At 37.2% G+C, this 19,498-nt stretch overlaps 1 protein-coding gene across 5 annotated transcripts in view; it reads right to left on the bottom strand.

The window, feature by feature from the left end:
- The window catches only part of WWP1 (WW domain containing E3 ubiquitin protein ligase 1), a 58,543-nt gene that overhangs the window by 25,329 nt on the left and 13,716 nt on the right, over positions 1-19,498 (bottom strand). For 2 of the 5 annotated variants that reach the window (XM_061342846.1, XM_061342847.1), the window contains exons 2-6: positions 10,226-10,316; positions 7,117-7,255; positions 4,830-4,954; positions 1,927-2,064; positions 1,763-1,829 (exon numbers count right to left, since the gene is read on the bottom strand). In XM_061342846.1, the coding sequence (XP_061198830.1) occupies positions 1,763-1,829; positions 1,927-2,064; positions 4,830-4,954; positions 7,117-7,255; positions 10,226-10,295 (539 nt within the window). In that variant the 5' untranslated portion in view covers positions 10,296-10,316. Of the gene's footprint in view, positions 1-1,762; positions 1,830-1,926; positions 2,065-4,829; positions 4,955-7,116; positions 7,257-10,225; positions 10,317-19,498 lie in introns of those variants that run through there. The other 3 variants (XM_061342848.1, XM_061342849.1, XM_061342850.1) reach the window with 3 other exon arrangements.

Genomic DNA, 19,498 nt, shown 5'->3' with positions numbered 1-19,498 from the left:
CTCTATTTCTCATTAAGCAAGTGGAACAGTTGTTTTTTTTTTGGTCATATCTCAAAAAATTACTCTAGCAGTAACATAAGAAAGTAACAAAATTTCCCTCAGTAAAGGAAAGTAAGATGAGCTTCTCTATACATGGGCAGGATTGGACATTGTGAGGACAGGTATCAGAGACAGCTCTGTGTTCATAAGGCCACATGCAATTAAATATAGCATCAGGGCTTGGGAATAGGAAGTCTCTTGTTCAGTTACACTGTTTTTACCTAAATCTGTCATAAAATGCTTAAAGCCACCCACCAGAGACACATATTGTGAAAATTACATTCAATGCCAACTCCCCATCTTCTCAAGGAGGCTAAAAATTTAAGAGAAGTTAAACAGATGACAAAACAAATCTGAAAATCTGACAGAAGTCCCACTTTGCAGAGTAAGAAAGGAAGAAGCAGCATTTCCATGCTACCAAACTAGTTACCCAACTTCAAAGGAGTACTATAAATAGAGAATTAAAGTATTATTTCTTTCAGCTCTAGACTACAAAGCCGATTTGCTTCCTAAAGACATGCAGAGAAGCTACCTTAAAACTTTTTTCTCTTAATTTTAAAACTTCACATCAAAACTGCTGGATAGTTCTATGGAAAACTGCTGTCATCAAAATACCAGGATCAAGAGCAGGTACCCAGTAAAAGCCACACCTCCAGCAAGAACAGCTGAATGAAAACAAATGATTGTTAACTACTGTTTCAAATCAGTATGCTGAACAGTTCCAGACTTTCTAACGAAAACTAAGAAGCAACTTTTTATTTTATACCCACTCCTTCATACTGGGCACCCATGGTGGAACAAGCTTCCACATATTAAAAAAAAGTAAAAAAAATAATCGAGTGTTCAAGGACAAATGTGTTCCTGTCATTCAAATGCATAGCAACTGTATGTTTCTTCAATCTACTGCGTCTGCCAAGAACTTAAATGGAAAGGGGTTCACTGCAAAATAACTGAGCAGGCCAGTAACATTAAGTTGATCTGAACATTGACCTATTTATTTGATTCACTAGCAGTGAGGGGGCAAACAATTTACTCCTACTTCTGTCCAGGCAGTCCTGGAGCTGCAATAAAGATACAGAAGCCAAGAATGAAGCTCTAAATTGACCCCAAAGCCTGTTTCTTGCCACTTCAGGTTGAAGCAGGCAAACCCTTTGCTTCAGTGCTCTGCATACTCCTCCCTAAACTCAATACAAGTCTCGTAAATTCCTGATCATAACCTTAAAAAGGAACTGGGTGAGGGACAGTAATTTAGTTTTTATTTATTTCTTCTGTTCAGTTGGTATGTTGCAACAAGGTAGTACACATGAATAGAAATGGTTCTTACACAACAAAAGAAAATGAAATAAGTACACAAAACCACACCGAACCACTGCTCCCCTAATCTCTGCCACAGCATTTAGTAGACTTCCAGCCAGCTGAACTATGTTCAGAGGGCTACACATGCAAGAGGTAATGCTAAAGTAGTGGTGAGCAGACTCTAACAGCAGAGGAAGAACAGAATTGTAAATGTAACTCTCCTCAAGGTAAACTATGTAATTATCATGTAAGTAATGTTTCTAAAACATCTAGTTATGTCTTGACAGTTAAAGTCTATTGCCTTCAGAAAAAAACAAACAAAAAAACCTACAAAAAACAACACACAAGCAACCCGAAGATTTCAACTGATAAATTTGCTAACACATTTCATATAACATAAAACACACCAAAAAAAAAAAATTCCAACCTGGATGTACTTCTTGCTGAAGCGTCTCTGCTTTCATGCACAGCCTCTCCATTTTGCTGAACTTCTACTGAACAGTAAGAAACAAATTCAACAGAAATATACTATCATGTCTGTTTGAAATTTTAATCAAAATATTACCATCTGATTTAATTATTTTAACTTACTTGTTGCTGATGAACTGAGATTTGTAAGAGATTCTTGTTCAACAACCAAACCATCTAGCACAACTGTCAGTTCACCTGTTTGCACCATGCCACTCTTGTTTTCCAAAGAGAGTTTCAACTGTTCTTTCACCTTCTCCACTAAAAATGTAGTTAGGATGAGTAGGGGGAGATAAGGAAAGAAGGGATAAAGAAAAAAAAAATTTTTAAACAACATTAAAGGACTTTCAAGGCAAAATCATGACGCGTATTTAGTTGCACAAAACTGAACATGAGGAATATTCAGACGATTCAAATCAACAAAAGTCACTAAGGAGCTCTCTAAATTTACATCTAATGTGGGTGAAGGCACAGTTTATTATAAAAATTTATTGGCCATTTACATAGGATATTCTACAGGTATGCTATAAGATCCACATGGCTTCATTACTTGGTTGTTAATGATTTTCCAGGTTTGCTGTTTCCACTAAGCCCCTTTTGAAATTATGCACTACCAAATACGAGACAGATTAGTCAATCAACTTCTGAACTCCACATGCAAATATTACAAGTCACTGGGAACCTCATTCTCCAACCAGAGCTTATGTTCATTTCTCATATCACGTTCCAAAACTAATTCTAAGAGACCACTGAAAAGAACATCACTTTAAGGAAGAAGTAAATGAAAAGACTGCAGTGTCCTTCATTTTTTTTAATTAGTTTTGGTAAATCCTCACTAGCATTTTCATAGATCCCAACTCCAAGGATTGAACAGTAACAGAGAGGATACTTACATAATCAAAAATTAAATTAGAAACTATTTTCACCAAAAGAAATTTTGAGATAATTGAGATATACAAAAAATATGCACATGGTGCATTTAAAGAATTCCATATGACTGATAAGCAATGCACATATTTGTTAGAGAGACATACGCAATACAGAAGTAAGACATACTGTGGATGCTGCATAATTCTCTCTAAATCAATCATTACTACTACAGCATTTAAAACTATATGTCAAACCCAGACACAATCAGCTATGAATTCCCATTAATCAGGTTAAAATGGTTATGGCCTTTTAGTATTTGTGGTCTCAGATTAAAAGATAATTTTTTCAAGTTATACCACCATGTTTCCCTCCATATGATACCATTCCAAGCTAAAGTTAAAGCTTACCATACACTTGATGCATTAAACTAGCATTTCCTTTTTTTTTTTTTTTCATTCCTAACATGTATCCTAGATGAACAATAAACATGAAAACAGGGAAGACTACCACAAACTATTGCTAGATATCCCCAAGCTTTTACTTTAAAGAGCAGGTTCGACAGTGTAGTTGGGCAGTGGTATAGTGACTTGCAGACGCCCACTGCAATATTACACTGGATTTCAAGTATTTCACTGAAGCAAGCACAAAACTCCCAAATCTACAGAATTATTAAGCAGTCTGCATTTTGGAAAATGCTACTATCTGAAAGAAGAAGAAACCTACCACTGAATTGTAAAGCTAACATATTTATAAATCATCCTTTCTGCAAAGGGTGATTGGTTTAGCTTATGCTATTTTAACAGGTTATCTCCCCAGACCACATCAAGAGTTGGCTTCAGTTGAGCTGAGCTGGCAAGAAACCTGAGAGGAGTGTGGGAAGCAACTCAATACTGGTAGTGTTCAGCAGGAGAAAATAACAGCACTAATTCTAAACTCTCTGCATTCAGAGAACATCCCCTTTACATTTTCTTCAGTAAAGAGCCTTTCAACTGCTGCATTTTAGATTAGCTATTATCTGAATGACTGAGGGATACCAACAAAGTTATTCTACTTGTGAACTACTGGATAGTACAGTGTGCATCAAACTGCTGATTTGCCCAAATGAAAAACACTGCACATATATTACAAACACTGCATATATATTACTTTTGGTGCAATGTACAACTCACTCAACCATTCCCTGAAAGAATTTGCCAAGTTGTTGGATCCTATTACCCCTAAATATACAGTAATAAAGCATTAACTGTTTTTCAGACATAGTTAAAATACATCCTTTTTTTTTTTTCTGCTATCATTATTAGAACCCTGGTTTCTTCTGATAGGTTGGGGGGGGGGGGGTTATAACTTGACAAGGAAACATTTTTTCTGCCTAGCTATGGAATCCTGGGCAGAATCTTTGCAACACTGTTGAAGAAACCCCACTTGCTTTTGAATTCTGTTGCAATTCTCTGAGCATCAGACAAATTAAGCTTTAGGGAGGTGGAAGGGAAGGAAAGCTGAAAAAAAGCTCTCAGGTATGAGTATCTAAAATGTGAGACTGGCTTAGCTGGAATTCTACTGCCACTCTGGAGTGGAATTTAAAGTGTGGATTCACCATCTTCTTGTACTAATGAAAAAAAGAAAATCAATACAAATTAGATAAGGAAGACCTGTTTTTAATTGTATTAAAAACAACTAAAATCAGAAGTTACACAGAATACAACAATCTCTAAAGTTCTTGCTTCTTCCATTAATCAGTGGTTCCTACTGCTTTCTGAGAAACTATATTATGAGGAAAAAATATTCAGCCTTTCTGTAAATGATTCCAAAGAAGGAAAACATGAAGAATTACATAGATGGCTTTTCCGAAAGCTTAGACTTCTTTTACCAGGTCTAAAGCAGATCTTCTAGCAAATTAGTTTGCCACAAAACACTGTATTTCATCACTTCCATTTTTACTTAATTTGTAGTAACTCATACTCTAATGTTTGTTTCAAAATTATTATATCCCATTGTTACTTTTAAACTGCTCTCGATAGCACAGATATCTCTAAAAGAGACGAGACATCAGCTGAAAGCCAGTTGTAATTACATGTGTAGTTAGTAGTCTGGTTGCCATTTTGATATATAAATTAGTAATAACAACTCTACTCAAAATACCCTTCATGGTGACTTACATTTTCTATTGTGTATTTCCAAAGCTTGTCTCAAGTCTACAGTGGCTCTTCCTAATAAAGCATCTGCTTTTAAAGTGTGATGGCTCCACACTCTAAATTCCAGCGTCGTCTGTGGAGTCACATTCCTGCATATAAAATACATTAAAAAAAAAATATATATATATACGGGTTTTAAAGTATTTATTCTTGTTATTAGGAGTATTTGACCTTAATTTCCTTTCTTATAATTACTGTAGTTCTTGATACCAATTAACTGAAATGAGGTTTTGTACTGCAAGGGGAAACTTTTAACTAAGAACTGCAAACACTATGATACCTACATCTAAGATCAAACTTAAAGTCCATTACTATAACATAAGGAATTTGAAGAGTACCAGAATAACCTACACTAAAGCTCAAGTCTGTTATATAAAACACATCTCTCTGTTTACAAAAGACTAATTTTCCTTATTTCTCACTATTCCATAATTCTAACTAAAAACTCACATTATTAAATGTGGAGAAAAAAGGTGGCAAATATATTTATCACTAGAAAAATATTTATTTTTTTTTTAAGGGAAAAGCAAATAATCAGCTTCTTGCAAGCAGGAAGAACCTTCTTAATAGGTATCAGCTTGCCATTAAAGTGTTGATAAAACATTATTTCTGAATCCACAAATATATATAAAAACATTAGGCATACTCAGAGAAATCAGAGGGGAAAAATCAAATGATGAAGCTAAAGTAAAAACTGGAGGGAAGCAGAAACAACAGACCCAGTCAGAGTAATACTATGATAACCTTTGGCAGTGATCTCTCCCCTGCTCAAGAAGCAAAACTGGAAGCTATGCTAGGTCCTGGTGAATAAGTTTCATAGTACAGGATCTAGTACTGCAAGAGTGCTCCTGACTGTGAATAATGGAGTGGAATGGATGTTCTGCAAAAAGTCTAAAGCCACATACCCATCAGTTCTGGATACAGAAAGTTATATCGACACTGATGAAAATAATGCTAAAAAAAAATCCCCCACCCTTTCAACCACAAGGCTAGCTTTATAGTCACTTGAACATGCTGGACAGTATGAGTTGTTTTTGCTGAAACCTATGAGCAAATGTATTTTTGCATTTTGAATAAGCTGCTTTCTAATGGTAGTCTTAGTAAATTACGTGACAAAGGAAAAAAACAAAACTCATATAGATGGAGAACATATCACTGGTATATGTAAGATCCTAATACTGATGACTGAATAAGTCTGTTTGGCTATACTGTGTATGCCAAATTACCTCATTTTATCAGCTCACCAAAATCCCAAATCAAACCTGCCTCCTCAACAGAAACTTTGGATTCTGTGAAGACACTCATAGCCGTGTACTAGTGCTAGTAATAACTCCTGGAAATCACTATTAGGTCCAGGACTACACTATTCTCTTTTACAATGCTGCAAAGGCCTAATAAGCTCTATTAAACCTAAAAAAATGAGAAATGTGACACAGGAACACCCTAATTGCTTCAGCCCAAGTCTGCAGTCAGTAAAGTGTTCCCAAGCAAACAGTTACCAAAGTTAGGTATGTTGTACACTCCCCACTCTCCAGCACTGTTAAGTTACAGGAACCTGGCATGGTTTCTACTGCTAACAAAGCTGAGTTTTGTAAAAAGACAAGTCAACACTGCAAAATGTACCGGTCCGTGTACAGTGCCACTTGATAGTAGATATGCTGCTTCCAGACCCAAATCTGAAGCAGTACAATCTTGCCGGTATAATAATACATTCTTGCAAATTGTGCAGTGCAAGACTGCCAGCTCTTCAGAGTCATATTCAGGTATATTAACACTTGTAGCACAAGTGTTTGTAGGTAAACAAAATTAAACCATGAGATTATTAAAAAAGTCAAACATTGGAATAAGTTGCAAGGTCACTTTGCAATAAACTGTTTCTGTGTATGTCCTTTCATCAGGACATTTAAAGGACAAACTGACGTTCCTCTAAACTACTACTTATCCAGCTGAGATTTTTTTTTTTTCCTTTTAAAGCAGAGAATGACATTTCTACAGTTAGCATCATCACCTAGAGGTGAATTTTAAACTTGAATGGTCCACAGCAACTGCATGAAAGGAACATTGTACAAAAAATAGTCTCAAAACACTGTAAGAATTGAGAAAATAAATCAGTTGAGATAAATATCATCTTATGTCTACATTTAGTCATTAACAGCCACAAAAAAACTATGCAGGCAGCCAAGCTTAGTAAATATTTTCCTGCAATGCCTGCCTAATAAACAGTATTAAACAACCAAAAAAATCTACTTACACTGTCAGCTGCTCATCCCATTTTGGATTTGAAGAACTACTTGATTTTGCTGTTTTCTTAATTTCTCCATCTGCACTTAATTCCGTGTAGAAAGTTGTTCCAAACCAATTCTTTCTTCGTTTCAGTTTGGCACTGGAAACTAGAAAAATACATTGCTTTATCTGTAACAGCATATTGTCACTGAACAAAACAGAAAATGTGCTGCCTACACAATGAATGAAACACAGCATGACCATGTTATTCCTCACCTTTCTATTTCTACTATAAAGAGATCAATGCTAAAATGTTAGCTTTTATTTCCAAAAGCTAATTTGTCAGACAGTTGAAACAAAGTGCGGCATACTCTCTTCACCACATACTGCCAGGATGGGTTGGAGAGACAGCACGACTATTTTAGGGACAAATACTGAAAATCACATGGGTTTTTTGGTTTATTTTCTCATTGTTCTCTTACTCTTAACTAAAAATACCAAGGTATGCTGACATACATCGTCTGAAAGATTACCAGCCTTTTTTGGTTTTAATTATATGTAGTCATGAAAGCATATACAGCTCAGGCCTGCTCCAATATGTATGTCCCTGTACAGAAAAGCCTGTACACATAGCTTCATTTCCTTGCCTGTATTACCTGTGTGGCTAACTTGTGGCTTAACACCTCTGTTGTTAAAAGTAAGAAATAAATTCTCAAGTTTGTCCTACTGAAACACCTTTTCAGATGAACTTAAAAGTTTCAGCTAAATATTTAACAATTAAGAAACAGCAAATGACCAAAGAATCTACTTTTTTTTAAACTCCAAATCACCGGTGAGGTTTTCAGGGCTCCTGAACATAAATCTGCTCTCCCGCTTCCTCACCCAGCTGAGGAAGTCAGTCTAAAAACCAACAGGAAACTAACTGCCCACATTTTAGACTCTATTTCAGACATACGTTGTTTTCAGAAGACCACATTGATGGATACACAGCTGTACCTACCTGCTGGCTATGCCTTCCCTCTCATTCCCCTCATAAGTCAATTATCTTTTTAATTTCAAACTGATGCAAAGCTGAGTATTTTCAGCCACTTGGAATTAACGCCTAAGTGTTACTTTTCTGTATGGTACCTGCTAATTCAAAAGTAAGTGGAAGTTAACTAAATTGTCTGAAAGGGAGACTAAAAAGTTCCGTCCTATATTTCTAGATTACAGTATTCTGAGACATATATACTAGAGACACATATAAAAGTTAGTGGGACACTAACTTTTGGCATTCCTCTGATTTTGCAATAAAGCCTGGTTAAAGAACTAAACCTTCAGAACACTAAAGACTGTACAGATTTCTTCCAACTTCAGTCCTTGAACTAGATCTTCTGAAGTCAAGAGAAGCTCCAGTGCCAGAAAAATACACTACTTACATAACGAGCGGTATAGTAGAGGATAACAAAATGATGATTTCTGCCTGCATACACAGATGTGAAGGTACAGGTCATTTGTGTAACTCAGGTTTCTACAGTTCCATATATCCAATCTACAGATGGCTCTATGTATGTTACTAGTTATTGCCAGTTTTGGTGATCGATCATGTTATCAAGTTATGTGATCCTTACACATGGTTAATCAGTTTTAAGGTTTTTCTCTTATCTAATAAAAAAAAAAAAACCAAAAAGACAACAATCTGGGGACTCTCCAACAGTGTATTTTTTCCTCAAATAACCTGATCATCTCTGGACCATCCAGCATGATGTATGTTGAGATGCAGGGTTTTTTAAGACATGGTGTCTTAATAATGTTTTTTCCAATTTTTGTTCAGGACAGCTTTAAATACATTCTCAGTCATGCCTTCGTTTTTATTTCAGGGTTCACAAATTTCTTAGGATTCCTGAAAAGTTCGAGCTATTCATCAATGGTAAAATGATACGTATATACAGATACACATGCAAATATACCTGTATGTGCATATATGTATTTATGAACAGTATCTAACTGCTTGCTGGTAACATTATCACTTTTAACTACAGAATTAGATATCAAACTTATTTACCCAGATGCATTTTACTTACCTTTGGATTACAACAAGCCTTTGTTCTGCCCTGTCAGCACACAGAAAGAGCAGCTAAGACTGACACTGATGGTCACATCCCAGACCAGTCCTTATCCGTAAGTAGCAAAATGCAGAACCTACTAGGCCTGTTCAACATCTATTGAAAAAAAACGTCCCCAGCACAATCAAAAAATTCCAGAATTGCTTGTAGCCCACTGTGGCTTCTTCCAGCAGATTCTGGGATGGCTGAATTCTGCCTCAAACTCAGTGCCAGCACAGCAAAAGGAAAAAAACATTCACAAGATGCAACACAGTAAATTCCAATTTGACGGAAGGAAAAACATTTTCCCAGTGATGCAGTGTATCACCAGAACAAGCTGCCCAAGCTGGTTATCTACAGCCTTTACAATACTTAAAATTCAACTGGACAATACCTTGAGCAACCCAATCCAACTTCAAAGGTCATCCTGCCTTCAACAGAAGAATGGACTAGGAAATCCCCAAAGGTCCCTTACAACCTAAATGATTCCATGAAGCTGTGTAATCCAACCTGCTGCTCTAAGGATAATACAACATGCCTATATGATACTCAATATACATAACTTTTACTACATATCAAGTTGTTTACTTGATATATAATCAAATACCTTAATCTTTTTAAAAGCTAGCAGATTTTGTGATCTCCTCCAGTTCTTCTACAGCTTCAATATAACATTGCACGCATTTTCAGCTTGGAGTTCACTACAACTGCCCATCTTTTTCATAGAATTCCAATTATGTGTGTTCCCTCTATAGAATTTGTGCCATTAATTATTTGTTCCCAAACAGAATTCCTTACATTTGCCCCTACTGCTGTATGGAATTTTTTTTTTTTTTTTATAATTTGAAGAGATCATTAAAACCAGTCGTCCAAATCACTGTATAACCACTACTTAGCTTCAATTCACCTACATATAGTGATATTCTTAACTGTAACATTCAAATTATTAAGATATTAACGATATTAATCCATTTTTACACTAATTAAAAGATTGCTTTTTTAGAATACATATTCATTCCTGTAAAAATCACCATGGTACAAACCACTACTTGCCTGTTACTTGCATCTGTAATCTTCCATTATGGTTGTTACTTGTACCAGATCTTGTTGAGGATGTGGCCATGTCAGAGGTTTAGGCTTTAGCCTGAAGGAATATTAAAAAAATAGCACACAAGCAGCTTATTAAAAAGCACTTATCTCTGCATGTTAGTTACAACTGTTAAATAAAATGCTGAAACAATCACCAAGTTCCCAAATATTACTTAAGTATGGCAGAATGCATTATTTCATAACACCAGTTCAAAAAAACAATTACTTTGGAGATTTTTTCCCATGCTACCTTTGGAGATGCCCAGACGCTTCAGTAATGCATAAATTTACACAGTTGAGAACAACTGTGGAAGGCAAGAGAAAAAAATCCAGCTGTCATGTATCAACATCCCTATCTCAAGAAAGTAAGCTTACGGACTGATTTCAGATGAGCTAAGTGCCAACAACTTCAAATGAATAAACTATCTGAAAGGTTTATATGCTTGAAAATGAAGTTGTCCTCAAAATTATACACTCAAGCAATAATGTGATTTGGGCAAACAGTTGAATTCTATCGTTAGATTTGCAATCAGCTTTCTATACCACTGCTGTCCACCCACATACCACTTCCCTCATCTATTGAGACGGTAAGCACTTTCCAAGGACCACCCCATCTTCCCATTGAGCAACTGAAATAGTATGGTCTGATCTTAGGGCACCCCAGCACCTGAAGTGCACGTAGACAGCATCACTCCATTCTCCTGAATTGCTACGCCTGAAACAAAGCTGGAAGTCACATATCCTCTGTTTCTATCAAGCAAATATTTTTCATGGGAAAAGAATATGTACATTTAAAATACAATTTTCACGATATGGATTAACTTCCATGTATTTATTTTCTGGTAACAATAATATGGGAACAGTTGTCACCAAACCCTTTTCATTGTGCACCTGTATCAGTAAAAGGTTTTTGAACACACACCCCTAAAATGTGTGTATTTATTTGTAAACTATGTATGTATAGGTACTATTGTACCAATGAATTCTATATATTATAAAACATAAAATTATAAAATGAGAAAAAGATTAAACAAACAGTATTTTAAATAGTATTAATTCCTAATGACACAAAAAAAAATTATGCTCTCATAAAGATACTTTTTGTGATAGCCATGTGATTGAATATGCTTCATGTTTTAAAATGTTGGCTTAACACTTTGTACTACAGTGACCTGAATGTGTAGTTCTATATTCAGTTTAATACTTCGGTTTAATGCCATCCTAACTAGAAAAGTCAATTTAGAAGGATACATACATCCAAATCAAAGTGCATCAATCATAATGCTAATTTTTCAATCCCATCCACTAACAGTACAAAGGTTTTTCCTGAAATTTGGCCAGCATATCTCTATCTTTGCTGTTGTCAGACAGTTGTTAATGCAAACTAATAGAAACTAATCAAATGTTGCATTTTTATATTCTTAACAAATGGGTATAAACAATCCTGAAACTCTTTATTTGGAAGACTTTTAAACAGGTGGGAAAATTCTGCTTCCAAGTTTAAGTGTACAGATATGAGCTTTTCATAGATGACACATCTTTTCTGGCAACAAAAATCGCACAACGATCAAACCATTACCAAACACTCAATTTCAAAATGTTCTCTACATAGCAAGAGTTTCCTGCAAACAGCAGTCATCATCTCACTTGCTAAAACACCACGTTTACCTTGAAGGGATGCATTAAGTGTCTCTTTTAAAAAAAAATAAACCTGTTAGTCAGCATACTGCTGACAGCCACTTGCCATTACACAGCAGGTCAGAACACTTGACTTTCTGTGAAATAAAAATGTGCAATTAATATTTAAGTTTTACAACTCATCTAAGGACTTTGCCATGATAACCAGCAAACCTCTGCGTAGTACAGGATTTTCCTGGTCACTCCTCACATCATTACAAATTACGTAAAAATTCTACTATTTAAAGGTCTTGCCCTCATACAGTTAACCACAATAATGACATCCTGCAGCACACACACGCACTTCCGGCTCCAATTTCCTTCTTGCTTGCCTATGCATGATGCAGTGAATGAACTCCATGCACGGTACTTTACTTGCAACCTCACCTCAGAATTCTTTTTACTTTAGTCAAAGGAGCCACTCCATCAGTGGTTACATTTGCAAAGTTTTGCCGTTTAAAAAAATGCTGTTAAAGAAGTCATTTACTGTTAAGAATGTTTACTTTGGTACATCTTTCTTTAGGGACTTAGTTATCTGTGTATTTCATTATCAACCCAGAATCTAGCAACTACCGTAAGCTGAGCCTTTCATTCAACTGTATAGAACGTCACCCACACTGTGTAATTTCTCCTAATATTTGCTTCTTCAAATCTTTGGCAGTGTTTTTCAGTTATCTGAAAACTTATTCCAAAAGTATCTGCTAATAAAGGAATGCACTTTAGTTTCTGATAATATTGTTTTCCGTGTATTATTTCAGACATTTTTACTCCTTCAGGAAGATAAGTGTTTCCCCAACCATACGTGGCTTCTAAGTCTTTTGCTATTGAGAAATCTCGTAAGAGGCTTTTAAAGATCTATCATTGAGTTTAGTGAAATCCTATAAAGTACTGTCCTGAGTATTGCATAATCTTAAACATTGCTGGAAAAAAATGTAGAGGTTTGTCCTCATATTCTGGCTGCTTAGTTTTTAAATGGCTTGCTAATTGTGATGGCTCCATACCATCATTATCTGGTATTTCAAGGTACAATATTCTCTCACGACAAGTTTCATCATTAACAACAGCGGATGTACACCCACATTTCAAACAGCCTTCTTAATAAATCCAAATGTTTTCTGGCCAACATCTTTGTCAGATCTAACTGCCATTGTTTTTACCTCATTAATGCAACTGACCAAGAGCTCATACTAGGAGTGGGAGAAGCATCAGCTCTGCAATATTCTTATTGTTCACGTATGCTCACAGTGTTAGTGTTATCTTCAATCCATGCTCCCTTTGCAGAATTTTTTTAGCCCACTTGCACATTTTGTGAGTGCTATCTTAGTCGAAATTAGATAATATAATCCATAAATCCACATAAGTGGGTACATGTAAACAGCATACACTGCAATACACTGAAAGCAAAGAAACAAGTGAAGGCGCTACTGTGAGCCTTCCACTCTGTGCAATACTCAATCTGCCCCCAGGACACCTGTGTCACCTATGTGACACGGGACCATATGACATACACACCAAGTGATGGTGACAGTGTCAGTACGTATATTACAAGGAAAAAGAAAAAAAACAAGCACCACAAAACTCTTAATTTCTTTCTTACTTTTAGGATAAAACGTAAGTCTTAACATTTTCCTCACACACCCCACTTTGGATATCACTGATAATGGAAAACATCAAAGGAGTAACACATGTAATCAATTTTGTGACAAGTAAACTCAAATTCTTCACAACTAACCAAGATCTGCAATCTAGTTCTAATCATACATTTAAAAACAAGTTCAGGCATGGTTTTATAACTGACAATTATTTTTACTGAGTTTTTTCGTTCTGCTGTTCAACCTGCATAGATCCAAATTGCTACCACTATCCCTGAGTTTTATTTGGTTGGTTGATTGGTTGGCTGGGGTTTATGAGGTTTTTTAAGTCTACTTGTACCATGCACAAAGCAAAATAAACACAGCAATAAAGAAATAAACTGTGTCAAAGTACTCAGACAGCTGATTGCCTAATCTCCTGAGAATTCAGGTTTCAGGTGCTGATTTATCTGCAAGGCACACTACCTGTCCTAACCTGAGTTTCTGGCTCTGATTGCTACTAAACTGCTAACTGCATTTGGCAAACACAGGTTTGCTAATCTCCTGATAACAGGGAAGTCAGGATTCACTACACACACCTTGGCATCTTTCCACTTGAAGGAAAAAAAATTACTATGATGCCTGGGAAAAATTCTTACAATGCCAAGGATATCTCAACAGAGGATGGGGATGAGAAAGGCTGAGAAAGTTGGGCTGTTCAGACCTCATAGCAGCCTTCCAGTATGTGAACGGGACCTACAAGGATGCCGGGAAGAGACTCTTCATCAGGGACTGTAGTGACAGGACAACGGGTAACGGGTTAAAACTTAAACAAGGGAAGTTTAGATTGGATATAAGAAAGCTCTTTACTGTGAGGGTGGTGAGGCACTTGAATGAGTTGCCCAAGGAAGTTGTGAATGCTCCATCCCTGGCAGTGTTCAAGGCCAGGCTGAACGGAGTCTTGGGTGACATGCTTTACATGGCAGGGAGGGTAAGAACTAGACGATGTTAAGGTCCTTTTCAACCCTAACTATTCTACAATTCTATGAAACAAAGTTACGCTTAGGGTTGGCTGTTTCTACAATAATTACATGACTGTATCCCATGTCAACAGTGCCCTGACATTCTGGTTTTGCCCCTGTAAAATGAACACTCTTCTATAATATAAGTCTATCTTACATTCTTGCAAATACGGTACATGTAGGTACATTTACTCAGCAATGATTACAGTTCCAAAGTTTTAGGATGTTATAAACAAAATACTGCATTAACATGTATGTCAAATGCTACCTAGAAAGAAACAAACTAAAATAAATGGATGTAAAAAAAAGGCACTTAAAGTGTTTTAAATAAGCATAGCTTTTTATCAACAATGCATGAAGAAACCATTATTACATATTTTGTATTCAAAAGGGCTTTCCTAGACAAAGCAAATTAGTTGAACTGACCAATTCTGGTCTCATCACGTTCCGAAGATTCCAAACCTACAGCCCCTCCATCCTTTTTGAACTGATTAGGAATTAAGAACTGGTTAGGAATTAAGGGGGAAGGAAACTTCACATTTTCTCCAAGTTAAAAGAAGAAAACTAATCAATTGGGTTTTCTAGCAACTTTTTTCAGGAATACATAAAAAACATTATTTAAGGCTTCAGTCATCAGTTACTTTCATAACTATCCAAACTCAGCTGCTGACATTTTTAAATGAAGTTAACAGGTTATTGTCTGATCAGCTCTGATGCAGTTTGGTTCTCCTGGGAGAAGAGAGCCTGCTCACATGATGATGTTTGAAATTTTTACTCAATATCCAAGTGCTACTCTTATCACCCTACTGAAAAAAAAAAAAAAAATTTTCACTGCCTAGTACATACTAGGTCCCATTCACTCCCAGTCAAAGCCGTCTTTTTTTCAGGTAAACAAAGCCCTTACAAGGAAAATCTGGCCAAGTACAAGATAAAGGATCTCATCTAAAGGTTTGGACACCTATTAGTCCCTGAAGGCTGGTCTGGACATACGACAAATGCTACTTGTAAGAAAACCTGCATGAAAAACAGGTGGTAAAGAAGAACTGAAAGATGAGTCTTTTTAAAAATAAACAATTTTCAGAAGTTTTATTTCAAATAATGCAACCCCCTTTACAGCTTCCTGTAATCTCTGGTCATTTGTCCAATACGTTTAGCAGCTTTGCAACATTTGGCCTTTTTACAGTATGAAAAAGCCAGTGCATAAAAGCACAAGATAAAACCACATATAGGTGTTAGTATGTGGTGGTAAAACCAGAAATAAAGTAGAGGTAGTATAGTACCTTTCAGGATTATACAGTTCCTAAAACAGCACACTAAACAATTTATACAGTAGTCCTCTTGCCTACAGCAACACTAACAAAAACATTCTAAGACTTGATACTCCCTGAACAGACAGCTTTGGTCATCAACCATCTTTACACCTAAGCAATTAGAGTACTCTGTTACCACAAGCCTCCTTGCTACTTTAAGAAGCAATGGAAAGACTAAGCTTATCAGCAAGGGATCTCCTCCACAAACACCAACACAGCCATCTGAGAAGCACTGAACTTTCTGTTGATCTTGGTGGCAAGATGAATTCATTGTTTTTCATGAAAATTTGATTTGTCCTCTTCTGTTTCATATGTTCTCCACGTTTTTCAAATCTGCTATTACAGGCCAACCCAAAATATCTGCAATTCCTTCTCCCTTCTGACTAAATGCAAGGTAAGCAGGAGCACGCTGCAAAGCCCAGTGGGTACTTTGGTTTAGGTGTGATGGACTAGGGATACAGACAAGAGACATTATGTAAACCAAGATATTAACTTTCATAATCAGTTGATGTATGTGAATGGGAAAGGGACAAAAAAAAAACAAACCCAAAAAAAAAAAAAAAAAAAAAACCAACCCACTCTCCTGTGAACAGAAGTTTCCAGGAAAAAGCTGTATTCATGGAGATCTTACGTATTTAACCAAAATACCTGCTGGTTTGATTCCTGTCAACAGGATGCCAGAATTTAAAATACACAGTGTTACAATCCTACTTTTCAGGTGTAACTAATTAAACTTAAATGTGGGGAAATAGAACCTTGACCTGCTACAGACATTTAGAAGATTTATTTCATGTATGCACTACATGAACCAAAATTGTTTGCACACATGAACAAACTTCAAGAAAAGAAAAATATTGTTTAGTCATACTATTGTTTTATTGTCTCACATTAAACATCCTTCTAGATAGCAAGCAGTTTAAGAAGGGTTAAATAAAGTTGTAAATTAACAGATTGTAACAGTTATGCAGCCAATAAAACTCCCCTTAAAATTACCAGAAGTTGCAAAAATGTTGAGGGTTTTTTTAATGCTAAATAGAAAGCCTTCACATTTTTAATTTCTTGAAATTAAGTGAAAGAATAGAAGAACTACATAGTAATGAAGCATCACTAAGTAGCAGGCCTTTCTCTGTCTCTAATACATATGCTGAAAGAATCATTCCAGCAGCAAAACTAGTAACCAGTGCTCTAATCTGTGATTCTCACTAGACACACACAGTGAAGGCAAAATCCAAGTAAAAACAAACAGCTGTAACACTCATTTTCTAATCTGAATGCTTTACACTGAAGGTCTTACATCTTTTCAATTTAACTGAACAGAACTGTTTATACACCACTGAAATGTTGGGGGTTTTTTCCTCAGGCTAAGTCAAGTTTGTCTTTTGGTATTACGCTATTGCCTCAATAGAAGGTGCCAGTTCCCAACCACACTTATTACCTGCACAAGTTCAATCACTTCCTGATTTTTTAACCTCTTATTTTTCATTGGTTTCACCTTTAACATACAGAATCACAGAATCATGGAATACTTCGGGTTAGAAAGGCCCTTAAGATCATCAAGGTCCAACCCCCCTGCCATGGGCAAGGACACCTCACACTAAACCATATCACCCAAGGCCTCATCCAACCTGGCCTTGAATACTGCCAGGGATGGAGCGTTTACAACCTCTCTGGGCAACCTATTCCAGTGCCTCACCACCCTAACAGGAAAGAATTTCCTCCTTATATCCAATCTAAACTTCCCCTGTTTCAGTTTTAAACCATTACCCCTTGTCCTATCCCTACAATTCCTAATGAAGAGTCCCTCCCCAGCATCCCTATAGGCCCCCTTCAGACACTGGAAGGCAGCTATGAGGTCTCCACGCAGCTTTCTCTTCTCCAGGCTGAAAAGCCCCAACTTCCTCAGCCTATCTTCATACAGGAGGTGCTCCAGTCCCCTGATCATTCTTGTGGCCTTTCTCTGGACTTCTTCCAACAGTTCCATGTCCTTTTTATGTTGAAGACACCAGAAATGCACACAATACTACAGGTGAGGTCTCACAAGGGCAGAGTAGAGGGGCAGGATCACCTCCTTCGACCTGCTGGTCACACTCCTTTTGATGCAGCCCAGGATACGGTTGGCTTTCTGGGCTGCAAGCACACACTGCCGGCTCATGTTCATTTTCTCATCGACCAGCACCCCCAAGTCCTTCTCTGCAGGGCTGCTCTGAATCTCTTCTCTGCACAGCCTGTAGCTGTGTCTGGGATTGCTCCGACCCAGGTGTAGGACCTTGCACTTGGCATGGTTAAACTTCATGAGGTTGGCATCAGCCCACCTCACAAGCGTGTCGAAGTCCCTCTGGATGGCATTCCTTCCCTCCAGCATATCAACCGAACCACACAGATTGGTGTCATTGGCAAACTTGCTAAGGGTGCACTCTATCCCACTGTCCATGTCACCGACGAAGATGTTAAACAAGACTGGTCCCAACACTGATCCCTGAGGGACACCACTCGTTACTGGTCTCCAGCTGGACATTGAGCCATTGACCACAACTCTTTGTGTGCGGCCCTCCATCCAGTTCTTTACTCATCGAGTGGTCCATTCATCAAATTTATGTCTCTCCAATTTAGAGACAAGGACACCGTATGGGACAGGGTCGAATGCTTTACACAAGTCCAGGTAGATGACATCAACTGCTCTACCGCTGTCCATCAGTTCTGTAGCTCCATCATCGAAGGCCACCAAATTGGTCAGGCAAGATCACCTCTCTCAACCTGCTGGCAATTCTTCATCTAATGCAACCCACGATACCATTTACCACTTCTACCCTCTCGGCTCATCGCTGCCTCATGGTGTCTGGGTGTATACCAGGACCCTCAAGTCCTTTTCCAACAACAGAATGTCTTGCATCTTAATGTCAAAACTGAAAATCACTAACAAAACCATCTCCAACTGACAACATCACTCAGACTTTTACCTAAGAGTAGTTTACAAGCATTCCCAAAACAAACAAACAAACAAAAACCCACCCAAAGAAACAAACAAACAAAATTACTTGCAGCTGAGAGGACTGAAAAAGGACTCAAAAATGTGAATCAGAAAATCCAACTTCAATAAAATAAAGGAGAATAAAGCTGTGAGAAAGTCATACTTTCTGTTATCCTCATTCTTTCTGTTACCCTCATTCTTTCTGTTATCATCCACACACTTTCTCGAGTGGATCTTCAGACCAGCCAAAACAGTAAGGGACACAGTAGTATTTAATCTCTCTGAGCCTATTGCACATACTGTCAAGTGCAGTCAAACCAGTGGGTTCCTTAGGATATGCTTTGACATTAATAGAATTTCAGCTTCAGCAGTCTCCTCCTCAGGGTCTACAAGGCCTCATCAGCGAGAAAAAGAACTGAACTGGAAAGCAAACTGTCATTCTTCTTAAACCACAGAACATCCTGAAATGGAAGAGACCCACAAGGATCACTGAGTCTAACTCCCGACTCTACAGGGCAACCTAAAAGTTCAACAATGTACACAAAAGCACTGTCAACGCTTCCTGAACTGGAAGTGTTCAGTCAGTTCCCAGAGCTATGATACCATTGGTATTACCAAGATATGGTGGAATGAGTCCCATGACTCAAGCACTGGGATAGAGCTACAGGCTGTTTCTAAGGGATAGACAG

Source organism: Neopsephotus bourkii, unplaced genomic scaffold (assembly GCF_033783945.1).
Source record: "Neopsephotus bourkii isolate Nb327-2 ecotype Australia unplaced genomic scaffold, CSIRO-AGI_Nbou_v1 NB_1820, whole genome shotgun sequence".
NCBI classification, from domain to species: domain Eukaryota; kingdom Metazoa; phylum Chordata; class Aves; order Psittaciformes; family Psittacidae; genus Neopsephotus; species Neopsephotus bourkii.
This window is presented reverse-complemented; position numbering and strand designations above follow the sequence as displayed.